Raw genomic sequence first — 16,365 nt, 5'->3', positions numbered from 1 at the left:
TTAAAAAAAATATATATTACTTATTTACTTTAAATATATTTATTGAATTTTTAATAATTGTATCTTAATAAAGTAATACATTTTAAAGTACAAATAAAATAAAATTGTACTTTATTTTATAAACCCTGTTTAAAGTACCAAGCTATCATAGAAGTATAATAATATAATGATCCTCTTTGACCGCTATTATTTATATTATTAAATATTATTAAATATTATTTAAATTATATTTATTTTAAATTTATTTTTATTTAGAAAAAATATGTATAAAATATTTGACCCAAAAATACTTGGGGTTTATTTAATCATTATCAATATTTAATAAATATCAATAAATATAATCAATATTTATATAGACACTTTTTTTTTAAATATATATATATATATAAAATGTTTTTTTTTATGTTTTTATTTTATATATATATATTATGTATTCATTAAAATAATTTATATTTTCTTAAATATTTAAAATAATTTTTTTTTTTTTTTATATATATATTTAAATATTTGTTATTTGAAATGTATTTCTTTTTTAAGATAAAATAATGTATTTTATTTATTCTTTATTTTAAATATCATCTATTCATTAAAATAATTGTATTTACTTATTCATTAAAAAAATATTTAATCAATATTTATATATTTTTTAAATATGTATACATTTTTTAAAATGTATTTATTTAGAAAAAAATATTGTTTTATTTTATAATTTTTTAATATTATGTATTAATTCAAATTAATTGTTATTTCCTTATTGGTTTCAAATGATGTAATTTATATTTTTATATTTTTAAAAACATATTTAAATAATATTTATTTTAAGTTATGTATTAATTAAAATAATTTGTATTTACTTATTTGTTTAAAAACTATTTACTTAATATTTTTATATTTTTAACTATATATTTAAATATTTTTTATTTTAAATGCATTTCTTTATTAAGATGCAATTATTTTAATAAATAGATGCTTAAAATAAAGAATAAATAAAATAATAAATTATTATTTAATCAATATTTATATATTTTTAAAAACATCTATACATTTTATTTTAAATGTATTTATTTAGAAAAAAATATTTTGTTTTATTTTTAATATTATGTATTAATTCAAATACATTTTTATTTCCTCATTTGTTTAAAATTATTTAATTTATATTTTTAAAAATATATTTAAATAATATTCTTTTTATTTTAAGTATTATGTGTTCATTAAAATAATTTTTGTTTTTATTTTTAAAACATATTTGAATAATATTTATTTTAAATGATATAAAAAACATATTTGTCCCATAAATACCTGGGTTTCCCTTGTGTACTGTTGTTTGCTTTGTTATGCTTCTTTTTGGTTTTATGCTTTGAGCTTGAGTGTTTAAACGGCTCCATGAATGATCCGGCTCTCAGCAGAAGTTCCTCAGTGTAATGAGCCGCTCTCTGACCCTCAGGGAGTTCCACTTCCGCCACCCCAAGCGCTCTGGGTCTGGCTCTCTGAGCATGAGGAAGACGGGCGCGATGAAGAAAGGAGGCGTTTTCTCCGCAGAGTTCCTCAAAATGTTCGTTCCGTCGCTGCTGCTCACACACATCCTGGCTCTGGGACTGGGGTGAGTCCTGCAAACTCCACAGCTCTAACTCAACACTTTCCGGATGCTCTTCTGTATATAAATATATTAGGGCTGGGTATTGACACACAGTGCACGATTCCATTAAATATGGAGTATTTTGGATATACATCAGGTACAACACATGGCAACTTTTAATGTAAACTATGGCACTCAACCTGCTGAAGGTAAAATGAACTGATTTGTATGCAAATTACACTCGATTATGTTTGTTCTATAATAATAAAGTTCTCAATTACATAATAATTTCTACTCCAATTCATTTTTTGAAATGGTGGCGGTCATAAAAACTTGCCAGATTTATACAAACATGCATTAAATATTGAAAAACATTTAAAAATATATAACGAATATGTAATATGGTGCGTATATTTATCAGAATCAGAATTTATCAGTTAATGTTTATGGACACTGGATATGTTTTTCTGAGGTTATGTGACGTTCATAAGCTGTTTTGTGCACCATATACACTGCTCTGGTCTAGAAGACTTAGGATGTAGTGCAGAATGTGGACAGTTTTAGGGTGCCTTTCTAGTGCTTATAGTATCTAGATATCTGTAATTTTATGGAATAGAGCTCAAATAGTGGAAAAGAGTTAAAAAATGATATGAAAAATACAGCATTATTAAAATGATTTGTGAAGGATCATATGAAGTGTGGAATAATGATGCTGAAAAGTCAGCTTTTACAGGAGTAAATTACATTTCACAATACATTCTCATAGAAAACAACTGGAAATTGTATTAATATTTCTTAATATTTGTGGTTTTACTGTATTTTTGATCAACTAAATTCAGCCTTCTTTCAAAAACATTGTTAAACGTTTTTTAATTATTTTTTTAAAACATTTTGATTACCAGTGTGTAAAATTATGCACATGAACTAACTAGCAAATTATAAATTGATTTTAATAGGGCTGTCAAAAGATTAATCGCGATTAATCGCATCCAAAATAAGTTGTGTTTATATAATATATGTGTGTGTACTCTGTTAATCATTATTGATATATAAATACAAACACAAGCATGTATATATTTAAGAAAAAAATATTATTTTTTATATATAAAACATTTATATATATTATAGATTATATAAATGTATATACAGTATATACATGCAAATATTTCTTAAATATATACATGAATGTGTGTGTATTTATATATAAATAATAATTAACAGAGTACACACACATATATTATGTAAACACAAACTTTTATTTTGGATGCGATTAATCGCGATTAATCTTTTGACAGCCCTAAATTTAATATGACACTTTTCTACACATAGGCTGCTGGAATATGAAAGTTGCCAGTTTTATCATGTATGTGTAGGCTAAGCCTATGAATCATTTGAAAATGATTGTGAAATTACTGAAGAAAGCCTGGAAACAGAAGACAAACATCATCAAAGTCATTGGAGAGCGAAAACACATTTCAGATGCTTTGCGAACACCATTTTCCCGCTGGTTAGAACAGTTATTCTGTTACAGCGCGAACGTTTTTATTAATGAGCTTCGAGGAATTTATTCCCATCGTAGTTTATGCGCATGTTTTCGTAACGGATAAAACATTTACCTGACTCAAACGAGAATTTATTTTTGGAATTTATGCGCATCGTGGCGTTTCCATTCAGCATTTTTTTTCATACGATATCCCAAAATGCGCATAAAAATAGGTGGATGGAAACATCGCTACTGATTGAGTGATTCCATGAGACTAGTGTTAATTTCGTCAGACGAGACGAGACTAAATATGTTCGTCAACGACCTTTTTTAAATTAACACTACATGAGACATGATGCAGTCGGTCAGAATCTTTTAACACTTTCAGATGCTCATTCGTGTTCATTTCGCGCTGTAACCGATATAGACCCCAGTCGCTAGATTTATAGAAAAAGTCACTAATCATTCCAAAAAGTCGTCCATTTGCACTGGAACTGATATATTAAGGCGGAGGAGAAGATCAGGGCATGTGCCGCAGCTGAGCCAGAGCCGTCTCACGCCACAGTTTCGTAATAAAATGGACGTCATTTAAAATTCGGAGACTTTGTTTGATATCAAGAGTAACCGAGCACGAAGATGACTGAGATTGATTGGATGGGAGGAGCTACAATAATCCCTTCATTCATCAACTGAACACAGAACGACTAATCGATTCTCGGGATTAACTGTCACCATCCCACTTATTTTTTGATCGCCTTTTTTTCGTATCATATATTTAAGTAACTATCATAAATAAGGTATCATTCGAAAGCTTACAAACTCAAAATTCATCCTGTGAAAACCGTTTTGAAATCGGACATTGTGTTACCATGGAAACGGTACTCTAAATGATTCTAGCGGGCTCCTCCCCCTAGTGGGCGTCGTCAGGTTTCATATTACAACATTTATTTTAACTACTTTATAATCAAAATCTTTTCTAATCTTGACAAAACACATATCGTCGGAAAGCTCTGAGTCTCAAGGGTCCATATTTGGGGACTGTTTTGTGATGGAAGTGATTTTTGGACAGAAATTTACAGGGGAAAAAAACAATCAATGGAATTTGAATGACACCCGGTGGCTGTTTTTGGTACAGCGCCGAAACAACATCTCATGGGGACTTCAATTTTTGTGATATCAACTTCAAATTTGCAACTTGATTACACACATGGCTTTGATTTTATAGTAATTTTAGAGTAAAACATTTTTTGTAAAATATATATTTTATATGAAATAAAAAATATTAAGTACAGTATTTTTCATTTACAGTCAATTTAAACTTCCATAACTTTTTCATACTTTTTTTCATAATTGCTTTCACTTCAGCAATAATCTGCAGAGTGTCTTAAATAAACGAGACCAAACTTAGGTCAAGCATTCTTGAATTACAGCCCTTTAAAGCTACACTGTGTACCTTTTTTAGTTTATTCTTAGCTAAAAACACTTAGTTCTTTCAAAAATATATGTGCTCATTAATGTATATTTACTTCTTTCAAGTAATAAAGTATTCTCGTAAGTTTATAATATGCCATTGTAAACACATACGGGTGAGGGTTCGAATGCGGGTCGCCATGTTGCCCCTCCATCTTGAAAGTACATTAGCCAAAGAGGGACATTCCCGTAAATTCAAGCTTTGCCTTTGGTGTTTTAACACTCGATGGCTCCGTGTCGAATGTGGACGAGGTCGAGCTGGAAGCCATATTAATCTTGGACTAAATCGGCCACCGTAGTTAAAACGAAATCGGAATTGAGAAGAACAGAAATTAATATTCACTGGATGGTCATATACAAGTTCATCACTAGATGGAGGAAAATATCACACAGTGGAGCTTTAAGTTTGGATAGTTTCATGTATATTCTCAAAAAGGGGATATCGGTTCGTAAAAATGATAATCGATTAAAATCAAGAAATCGGTATGTTTACCCAGCTCTAATATAGACTGTATAAATATGATATTATACAAATGCTATGTCCTTTTTTTAGGGTGTACATTGGGAAGAGGTTGACCACGCCCTCCACCAGTTCATTTTAACCCGGATCAGATCCCAGAGCCTGGATCAGGATTGGCCAATCGTGTGATGATCCCTCTCTCTCTCTCTCTCTCTCTCTCTCTCTTTTAATCGCTCCTGCTTTCCCATCACCGCCTCTGCCAGGAGACGTTCCGCTTCCTGACACAGATTTGATATGTTTATATTTGGACAGAATGATTCCCTGACATAAGCTAGAGTGACCTCTCCATCACTACAACCTGGGCTTTCCTCTTTTCTTCTGCATGATGTTCATATGCCTCTAATAAGGAGAGTCTGTGAGCTCCTGGATGTGGCGTAATCCTGGAAGCTTCCTGTTTTAGGTACCACTGACATCTTTATATCACGCATAATGACTCTTCATAGGACATGTAGTGAGGTTAGAGAGATAATGTTATGCATTTGAATCATAAATGCATGTGATTTCGATGACGGCCGCTTCATGAGTCGTGTTTTTACGCTGGACTGTTACGACTATTGCTTTATTTTATGTCGAATGTAAACCTTTAGACGTTCCTGTGGATTTTCTGTTCGCTTCCGGAAAGATCCAGTGTAGATACGAAACTCAAGCATTGCTTTATAGCGGCAGATTATAGAAATATTCACAGTTTTGCTACCGCAGTACAGAGCTTTAGCCACACACACACACACACACACACTCTCTCGTCTGCCTTGATGCATATCCTGCTCCAGCAGTTTCTGACTGTGTTTCTCTCAGTGCCAAAGGGTTTCCAAGTGGATTGTTTTCTGTCTTCTCTCCATTTTGCCTCCACCTGACAAGGCCTTTGATTTGACTGTGAAAGCCTGTCCTTAGTGCTTCTGTAGTGCTGTATTATTATAGCGTGTTCATATTTAATGTCGTTTTACAGGTGAAATCTGTTGTGAACATGTCCAGGTCGATTGTATTGGAAATTATAAAGGCATAAGTTTTAATATAAATATCATATTGAGGTATTATTTTCATGACAATTGACCTTCATCCCTGTGACTAACCCTTCACAGGTCGCCCTTACATTATATCTATAACTATTTCTAATTTTATTTACCTTTTAAATGACTAGATTTGTTCAATAAATAATATAATTTAAGCACATTATTTCAAATAACTCTCCGATACCTGCAATAACCGGCTCAGAATATCCCTCATTGGGTCAGATTCAGGGTTTAATATGCGTTCAGACACACATGCAGACATTATACAATCATTTTTGGGTTGAGTTGTAGCATTTTTAGTTTTAATTTTGAGCATTTTTAGGTTTGCTATGTGTACTGAAGCATTCCTCATTCCTAAGGGGGTCAAATTGAGCCATGAGGGAAGGACTTGTACATTATAAATATAATTTAAGCACATTATTTCAAATAACTCTCCAATACATGCAATAAGCAGCTCAGAATATCCCACAAAAAAAATAATAGTATATGATATTTCATGACTCTAGATGAGCGGTTCCGCTGGGTCCTAAAGTCAGTTCTCAAGTTTAGTATGCTTTCAGACACTTGTGTAGACATTATAAAATCATTTTTGGGGAAAGTTTTAGCATTTTTAGTTTTAATTTTGAGCATTTTTAGGTTTTCTATGTGTACTGAAGCATTCCTCACATTCCTAAGGGGGTCAAATTGACCCGTGTGTGTGTGTGTGTGTGTGTGTGTGTGTGTGTGTGTGTGTGTGTGTGTGTGTGTGTGTGTGTGTGTGTGTGTGTGTGTGTGTGTGTGTGTGTGTGTGTGTGTGTGTGTGTGTGTGTGTGTGTGTGTGTGTGTGTGTGTGTGTGTGTGTGTGTGTGTGTGTGTGTGTGTGTGTGTGTGTGTGTGTGTGTGTTAGTGGTTCAAGTGCTGAGGTCTCAGACCACTCTGATGAATACTCAATTTTTTTATTTATTTCTAAAAAAAAATAATAATAATAGTTTCGGGTCAAAATGACCCGAGGGATGGACGAAGGTTTTCTCATTACCATATTGTGAAAAATTATTTAAATTGTAAAATATTTATATATTATGGTCATGTTAGTTTCACTGCCCTCAAACTCATGCTGATTTAATAAAAAACAAAACTATGTATTACCATTTTTGTTGTAATACAGTAAAAATTGTCATGGAAATAATGTCACAATTAAATGTAAATTGCGTTTGTCCTAATTGCAGATATATATATATATATATATTTATTTATTAACCTGGATATTTTCTTGACCGGTTTCACCCTCACAGTGTCTAGTAACACTTCTTCTAAGCAAAGTGTGTGTAAAAGACCTCATAGGTCAATAGTTCAGTGAGAGGTCATCCATTTTGTCGTCATTGTGCCACTCTTCACTTCTTCTTCTCTGTTTTCCCGCTTCTTCTTTCTCGGAGGGGGAGTGGAAACACCAGAGCCCAGTTTAGTGTCACTTCAGCCGTGCCTCGAGTTTCGTTTGCACCTTTTCTGAGCCTCGTTGCATGCGTGTGTGTGTGTGTGTGTTCAGAGAATCCTCATCAGGACCGGAGGTGAAGTTTCCCCGGCGTGGGGCGGAAATGACGACTGTGAATGGAAAAGCTGTAGCTAATGTTGGATATGATAAACGAGCCCGTCTGTGGGATCACCGTACGAGATGTTTTACGCACATTATGATGTTTTCTCTCTCTTTTAATCATGAGTATGGATTCTGGAGGGCGGGGCCCTCGTGATTGACAGCTCTACCATGTGTTTGACTGGAGTGATGAAGCACAGAACATGTCGTTTCTTGTATTTCGCTGGTATTGGAGGAAAACTGATATTAAAATTATAACCTGACCTTCATCTTTTCTTCTGTTGTCATTCCATTGTTGTTTTGTGTGTTGCACGTTCTTCATTGGTTTTGCTGCGCGAGGATATGAAACCCATCCTTTTTGTTTGACTTCCCTCCTATACAGGTGCTGGTCATTTAATTAGAATATCATCAAAAAGTTGATTTATTTCACTAAATCCTTTCAAAAAGGGAAACTTGTATATTATATTCATTCATTACACACAGACTGATATATTTCAAATGTTTATTTCTTTTAATTTTGATGATTATAACAGACGACTGAGGAAAATCCCAAATTCAGTATCTCAGAAAATGAGAATATTACTGAAGACCAATACAAAGAAAGGATTTTTAGAAATCTTGGCCGACTGAAGAGTATGAGCATGTCCAGCACTCAATGCTCAGTTGGGTCTGGCACAGATGTTCTATGGGGTTAAGGTCAGGCGAGTTTGCTGGCCAATCAGGAACAGGGATACCATGGTCCTTAAACCAGGCACTGGTTGCTGTGGCTCTGTGTGCTGGTCCCAGTCCTGTTGGAAAATGAAATCCGCATCTCCATAAAGTTGGTCAGCAGCAGGAAGCAGGAAGTGCTCTAAAACCTCCTGGTATACGGCTGCGTTGACCTCTGACCTCAGAAAACACAGTGGACCAACACCAGCAGATGACATGGCACCCCAAACCATCACTGACTGTGGAAACTTTACACTGGAGCTCCAGCATGTGGATTGTGTGTCTCTCCTCTCTTCCTGCAGACTCTGGACCCTGATTGACTTCATCAGAGAACATAACTCTGGCCACTGAGTCCAGTCCTGTCTGTCTTTAGCCCAGGCGAGACGCTTCTGACGCTGTCTGTTGGTCAAGAGTGCGACAGCTGAAACCCATGTCTTGCATACGTCTGTGTGTGTGGTTCTTGAAGCACTGACTCCAGCTCCAGTCCACTCTTTGTGAATCTCCCCCACGTTTTTGAATGGGTTTTGTTTCACAATCCTCTCCAGGGTGCGGTTATCCCTATTGCTTCTACACTTTTTTCTAGCACATCTTTTCCTTCCCTTCTCCTCTCTATTAATGTGCTTGGACACAGAGCTCTGTGAACAGCCAGCCTCTTCTGCAATGACCTTTTGTGTCTTGCCCTCCTTGTGCAAGGGGTCAAAGGTCGTCTTCTGGTCAGCTGTCAGGTCAGCTTCCCCATGATTGTGTCGCCTACAGAACTAGACTGAGAGACCATTTAAAGGCCTTTGCAGGTGTTTTGAGTTCATCAGCTGATTAGAGTGTGGCACCAGGTGTCTTCAATATTCAACCTTTTCACAATATTCTAATTTTCTGAGATACTGAATTTGGGATTTTCCTCAGTTGTCAGTGATAATCATCAAAATTAAAAGAAATAAACGTTTGAATTATGTCAGTCTGTGTGTAATGAATGAATATAATATACAAGTTAGTGAAATAAATCAACTTTTTGATGATATTCTAATTATATGACCAGCACATGTATTCATTTATTAAACATTCTCGCACTAATGTACATGTAGATTTAAATACTCTACAATAATCACGTTGACGTTAAAGCTGCACTATGTAACTTTTCCGTCCACTAGAGGTCGTCTATTCAAAACAAAGGCATAGTTTGATGACGCCACATTTGAGCACAGAATCTTGGGACATGTGGTCTTCACATGTGCACTATATAGGGGATTGGGAACGATCAGATTGTGCTCTATATAGGGGATAGGGAACAATCAGACTGTGCACTATATAGGGGATAGGGGATGATCAGACTGTGCACTATATAGGGGATAGGGAACGATCAGACAGTGCTCTATATAGGGGATGGGGAACGATCAGACTGTGCTCTATATAGGGGATAGGGAACGATCAGACTGTGCACTATATAGGGGATAGGGGATGATCAGACTGTGCTCTATATAGGGGATAGGGAACGATCAGACTGTGCACTATATAGGGGATAGGGGATGATCAGACTGTGCTCTATATAGGGGATAGGGAACGATCAGACTGTGCACTATATAGGGGATAGGGGATGATCAGACTGTGCTCTATATAGGGGATAGGGAACAATCAGACTGTGCACTATATAGGGGATAGGGGATGATCAGACTGTGCTCTATATAGGGGATAGGGAACGATCAGACTGTGCTCTATATAGGGGATAGGGAACGATCAGACTGTGCTCTATATAGGGGATAGGGAACGATCAGACTGTGCTCTATATAGGGGATAGGGAGTGATCAGACTGTGCTCTATATAGGGGATAGGGAGTGATCAGATTGTGCACTATATAGGGGATGGGGAACGATCAGACTGTGCACTATATAGGGGATAGGGAACGATCAGACTGCACTATATAGGGGATCGGGGATGATCAGACTGTGCTCTATATAGGGGATAGGGAACAATCAGACTGTGCACTATATAGGGGATAGGGAACAATCAGACTGTGCTCTATATAGGGGATAGGGAATGATCAGACTGTGCACTATATAGGGGATAGGGAACGATCAGACTGTGCTCTATATAGGGGATAGGGAACGATCAGACTGCACTATATAGGGGATAGGGGATGATCAGACTGTGCTCTATATAGGGGATAGGGAACGATCAGACTGTGCACTATATAGGGGATAGGGAACAATCAGACTGTGCTCTATATAGGGGATAGGGAATGATCAGACTGCACTATATAGGGGATAGGGAACGATCAGACTGTGCACTCTATAGGGGATAGGGAACGATCAGACTGTGCTCTATATAGGGGATAGGGAACGATCAGACTGTGCTCTATATAGGGGATAGGGAACGATCAGACTGCACTATATAGGGGATAGGGAATGATCAGACTGTGCTCTATATAGGGGATAGGGAACGATCAAACTGTGCACTTAATAGGGGATAGGGGATGATCAGACTGTGCACTATATAGGGGATAGGGAACGATCAGACTGTGCACTATATAGGGGATTGGGAACGATCAGACTGTGCACTATATAGGGGATTGGGAACGATCAGACTGTGCTCTATATAGGGGATAGGGAACGATCAGACTGTGCACTATATAGGGGATTGGGAACGATCAGACTGTGCTCTATATAGGGGATAGGGAACGATCAGACTGTGCACTATATAGGGGATAGGGAACGATCAGACTGTGCTCTATATAGGGGATAGGGAACGATCAGACTGTGCACTATATAGGGGATTGGGAACGATCAGACTGTGCTCTATATAGGGGATAGGGAACGATCAGACTGTGCACTATATAGGGGATAGGGAACGATCAGACTGTGCACTATATAGGGGATAGGGAACGATCAGACTGTGCTCTATATAGGGGATAGGGAACGATCAGACTGTGCACTATATAGGGGATAGGGAAAGAACAGACAGTGCACTATATAGGGGATAGGGAACGATCAGACTGTGCACTCTATAGGGGATAGGGAACGAACAGACTGTGCTCTATATAGGGGATAGGGAACGATCAGACTGCACTATATAGGGGATAGGGAACGATCAGACTGTGCACTATATAGGGGATCGGGAACGATCAGACTGCACTATATAGGGGATAGGGAACGATCAGACTGTGCTCTATATAGGGGATAGGGAACGATCAGACTGCACTATATAGGGGATAGGGAACGATCAGACTGCACTATATAGGGCATAGGGAACGATCAGACTGTGCTCTATATAGGGGATAGGGAACGATCAGACTGTGCTCTATATAGGGGATAGGGAACGATCAGACTGCACTATATAGGGGATAGGGAACGATCAGACTGTGCTCTATATAGGGCATAGGGAACGATCAGACAGTGCTCTATATAGGGCATAGGGAACGATCAGACTGCTCTATATAGGGGATAGGGAACGATCAGACTGTGCTCTATATAGGGGATAGGGAACGATCAGACTGTGCTCTATATAGGGGATAGGGAACGATCAGACTGTGCTCTATATAGGGGATAGGGAATGATCAGACTGTGCTCTATATAGGGGATAGGGAATGATCAGACTGTGCTCTATATAGGGGATAGGGAACGATCAGACTGTGCTCTATATAGGGGATAGGGAACGATCAGACTGTGCACTATATAGGGGATAGGGAACGATCAGACTGTGCTCTATATAGGGGATAGGGAACGATCAGACTGTGCACTATATAGGGCATAGGGAACGATCAGACTGTGCTCTATATAGGGGATAGGGAACGATCAGACTGTGCACTATATAGGGCATAGGGAACGATCAGACTGTGCACTATATAGGGGATAGGGAACGATCAGACTGTGCACTATATAGGGGATAGGGAACGATCAGACTGTGCACTATATAGGGCATAGGGAACGATCAGACTGTGCACTATATAGGGGATAGGGAACGATCAGACTGTGCACTATATAGGGCATAGGGAACGATCAGACTGTGCTCTATATAGGGGATAGGGAACGATCAGACTGTGCTCTATATAGGGCATAGGGAACGATCAGACAGTGCTCTATATAGGGCATAGGGAACGATCAGACTGCTCTATATAGGGGATAGGGAACGATCAGACTGTGCTCTATATAGGGGATAGGGAACGATCAGACTGTGCTCTATATAGGGGATAGGGAACGATCAGACTGTGCTCTATATAGGGGATAGGGAATGATCAGACTGTGCTCTATATAGGGGATAGGGAATGATCAGACTGTGCTCTATATAGGGGATAGGGAACGATCAGACTGTGCTCTATATAGGGGATAGGGAACGATCAGACTGTGCACTATATAGGGGATAGGGAACGATCAGACTGTGCTCTATATAGGGGATAGGGAACGATCAGACTGTGCACTATATAGGGGATAGGGAACGATCAGACTGTGCTCTATATAGGGGATAGGGAACGATCAGACTGTGCACTATATAGGGGATAGGGGATGATCAGACTGTGCTCTATATAGGGGATAGGGAATGATCAGACTGTGCTCTATATAGGGGATAGGGAATGATCAGACTGTGCTCTATATAGGGGATAGGGAACGATCAGACTGTGCACTATATAGGGGATAGGGAACGATCAGACTGTGCACTATATAGGGGATAGGGGATGATCAGACTGTGCTCTATATAGGGGATAGGGAATGATCAGACTGTGCTCTATATAGGGGATAGGGAATGATCAGACTGTGCTCTATATAGGGGATAGGGAACGATCAGACTGTGCACTATATAGGGGATAGGGGATGATCAGACTGTGCACTATATAGGGGATAGGGGATGATCAGACTGTGCTCTATATAGGGGATAGGGAATGATCAGACTGTGCTCTATATAGGGGATAGGGAACGATCAGACTGTGCTCTATATAGGGGATAGGGGATGATCAGACTGCACTATATAGGGCATAGGGAACGATCAGACTGTGCATGTGTGTGTGTGTGTTACTGTGAATGCATGTGGTTATTGAGCTGTGAATGTGTGGTTTTGTGTGTGTTTTATTTGGTCAAGCGTCTCCACAGACGGGCTTGTATGCGTCCAGCACTCTCCTGTCCTGATGCATGTACAGGGAACACTTTTATTCTGGTATGTGCAAACTTTAAATATGGAAAGCTAACAAATGCTTCAGTGACAGATAAAAGCAAAAATGTTGTTCTTTTTTAAGAGATAAGATAATAGCACAAACGAAAGCATGGACATCTCATGTGTTCCACAAAAGAAACAAAATCAATACAAAAGTTTGGAACGACGTGAAGAAATGATAACCTCCTCTCTTAAAGGGGCGGTGCACATATCCTTTGTGTGTGCACTGTCCCTTTAAGAGCTCACTCAAACTGAATGAGTGTTTGAAGATGATTTGTTCATATCTCATGTCACTGCATGCTGAAGTTGTATTTGTTTATGTGGATGATTCTCATAAGTCCGCCACTGTGAGTTTTATTAATCTTCAGATCTGAGTCTTTGAGTGATTGCTGTGGTCTGATCCTCGGAGGAAGCTTTCCTCTGCCAAAGCATTTCAGCCTTTGTAAGATATGAGCTCACACCACGTGTGTGTGTGTGTGTATCATGTCTGTGTTCTGTTTGCATTAAACATAGAGAAATGATGAACAGGGTTTTGTTTTTTTCTGAATGTGTTTATATTGCAACATAAAATGCTTCTCATCTGCTAATTCAAGTGAATTTATTCTAATTTTGAATATTATACACTATTTTTTTTAAGTATTGGTGTGTGTGTGATGGGTAGGTTTAGGGTTTGTGTGTGTGTGTGTGTGTGTGTGTGTGTGTGTGTGTGTGTGTGTGTGTGTGTGTGTGTGTGTGTGTGTGTGTGTGTGTGTGTGTGTGTGTGTGTGTGTGTGTGTGTGTGTGTGTGTGTGTGTGTGTGTGTGTGTGTGTGTGTGTGTGTGTGTGTGTGTGTGTGTGTGTGTGTGTGTGTGTGTGTGTGTGTGTGTGTGTGTCAGTGGCGGGTCCAGACAATTTTGATTGGGGGGGCAATGGGGGGTCTCATGAAAACCAACAAAACATACAGTGGACACGGCTAATAACTGCAGATTACTGCTACTAAACAACAAAAATATAAATTGAGCCAAATAACTTTTTGGATTTGGTTGACTGCATTTTTACTTTGATGACGAATAGACTGTGAAGATTGGATTTTCCCCTTAGGTCTATAGCTACGGCGACGCATTACGGTGACATTGCTGCCACATACATATTATTTATTATTTATTAATTATGTCATAATAATGAGATGTTATGTCGTTTTAACTACATCTTTTCTCGTAATAACGAGATATGTCGTAAAAACGACATAATTTTCTCGTAATAATGATAGCCTATACTCATGCTGACGAAAGCGCCCGCGAATTCTTTCTTCTTTTTTTTTTACCGCTTCATTATTTTGGCTCGGAATTTTGTTTGTTGGAAATATGAACTGAATTTAGAAATTAAATTTAAAATTAAAAACTTTGCGTTTATAAACAAAATACATGTTTGAAGCGTTTGGAGTGGAGAAGGCTACATGCCAAACGTAGCCTATTTAGATTCATAGTTAGGCAATATGTTTAAATATTAGCCTATTACATTATTGTTTTAATTTCATATGTTGATGATGAAAAGTGATGAGTAAGATCGGCTATAAGACGCGCAATATGTCTGGAGACATGGAGTGGGGATAGACATGATTTTTAATGAGTGTTGTTTTGCAGAAATAATTTCTTTAAAGTGAATTTCGTTTTCTATAAATTGTATTTTAATTTTGATCAAGGTTTCATAAACTAATTGCTTGTATATTTAATAAATAAGAAGCAAACAAAGATTGTGGGGAATGTATTCCCGTATTCCCGCGTAACGAACCCACTGGCCTGTTTCTGCAGCGGTTCAGTAGCCTGAGCCCGTCTCTCTGATTTTTAAGAGATGTTTTGAACACGTGTTGATTACAGTAGGCTATAGATCGGCCAGTTATGATATTTGTGGCTCCGCCATAAGTCACGGCTCTGCAAGGCGCAGCGACGGTCATGGGGCGTCGCAGTGATTCTTATGTTTATATTTTTTTTATATGTCGAATAAATTATTCATTATTATTGTTCTGCGTAGTTTGAAGAGAAACATTTTTAAATCTTTATCCTGGATATATATATATATTTTAATCAGGAAGAGGGTGTGGGGGGGTCAAATTTGGGGTCAAGGCGTTTTTTAGGAGGGTCTTGAGACCCCCCAAGATCCCCCCTGACACCGCCGGTGGTGTGTGTGTGTGTGTGTGTGTGTGTGTGTGTGATGGGTAGGTTTAGGGTTTCTGTGTGTGTGTGTGTGTGGGTGTGAGTGTTTTCAGAATGTGTTTATATTGCCACATTGAATGCTTCACATCTGCTAATTCAAGTTAATTTACACACACACACTGCCCCTAAACCTACCCATCACACACACACACACACACACTGCCCCTAAACCTACCCATCACACACACACACACACACACACACTGCCCCTAAACCTACCCATCACACACACACACACACACACACTGCCCCTAAACCTACCCATCACACACACACACACACACTGCCCCTAAACCTACCCATCACACACACACACACACACACACACACACACACTGCCCCTGCCCCTAAACCTAGCCCACACAGGAGACTGTGCAGTTCACTTTCTGTGAAAAAAAAACTTGTTCTGTATGATTTATAAGCATTTTGAAAAGTGAGGACATGGGGAACGTCCTCATATTTCACCCTCTTTTTGTAATACCCATGTCATTATACACATTTGTGTCCTGATATTTCACAAAAACATGCCCACACACACACACACATACACACACACACACACTGGCTGTTCTTCGATGCGTCCACACTTTGAACTCGTTTTGCTCGTGTTTATAAAGCGCGATTAGCCACACAGTGGAGCCATAACACCACATGACCTCACACACACACACACGGCCCATTCAAAACCTATCCATCACATACACAC

General features: G+C 38.1%; 1 protein-coding gene across 1 annotated transcript in view; it reads left to right on the top strand.

Annotated features, from left to right (window-relative positions):
* bnip3la (BCL2 interacting protein 3 like a) overlaps positions 1–7,006 on the top strand; it is a 16,615-nt gene extending 9,609 nt beyond the window's left edge. Inside the window, exons 5-6 of the mRNA XM_079827034.1 lie at positions 1,445–1,600; positions 5,083–7,006. Coding sequence (XP_079683160.1) covers positions 1,445–1,600; positions 5,083–5,131 — 205 coding nt within the window. The 3' untranslated portion in view covers positions 5,132–7,006. The remainder of the gene's footprint in view (positions 1–1,444; positions 1,601–5,082) is intronic.
* Positions 7,007–16,365: the final 9,359 nt, after the last annotated feature.

The sequence above is a fragment of the Gobio gobio genome (assembly GCF_949357685.1).
Source record: "Gobio gobio genome assembly, chromosome: 10".
NCBI classification, from domain to species: Eukaryota; Metazoa; Chordata; class Actinopteri; order Cypriniformes; family Gobionidae; genus Gobio; species Gobio gobio.
The sequence above is the reverse complement of the archived record's forward strand: the minus strand, read 5'-3'. Positions and strand labels throughout refer to the sequence as shown.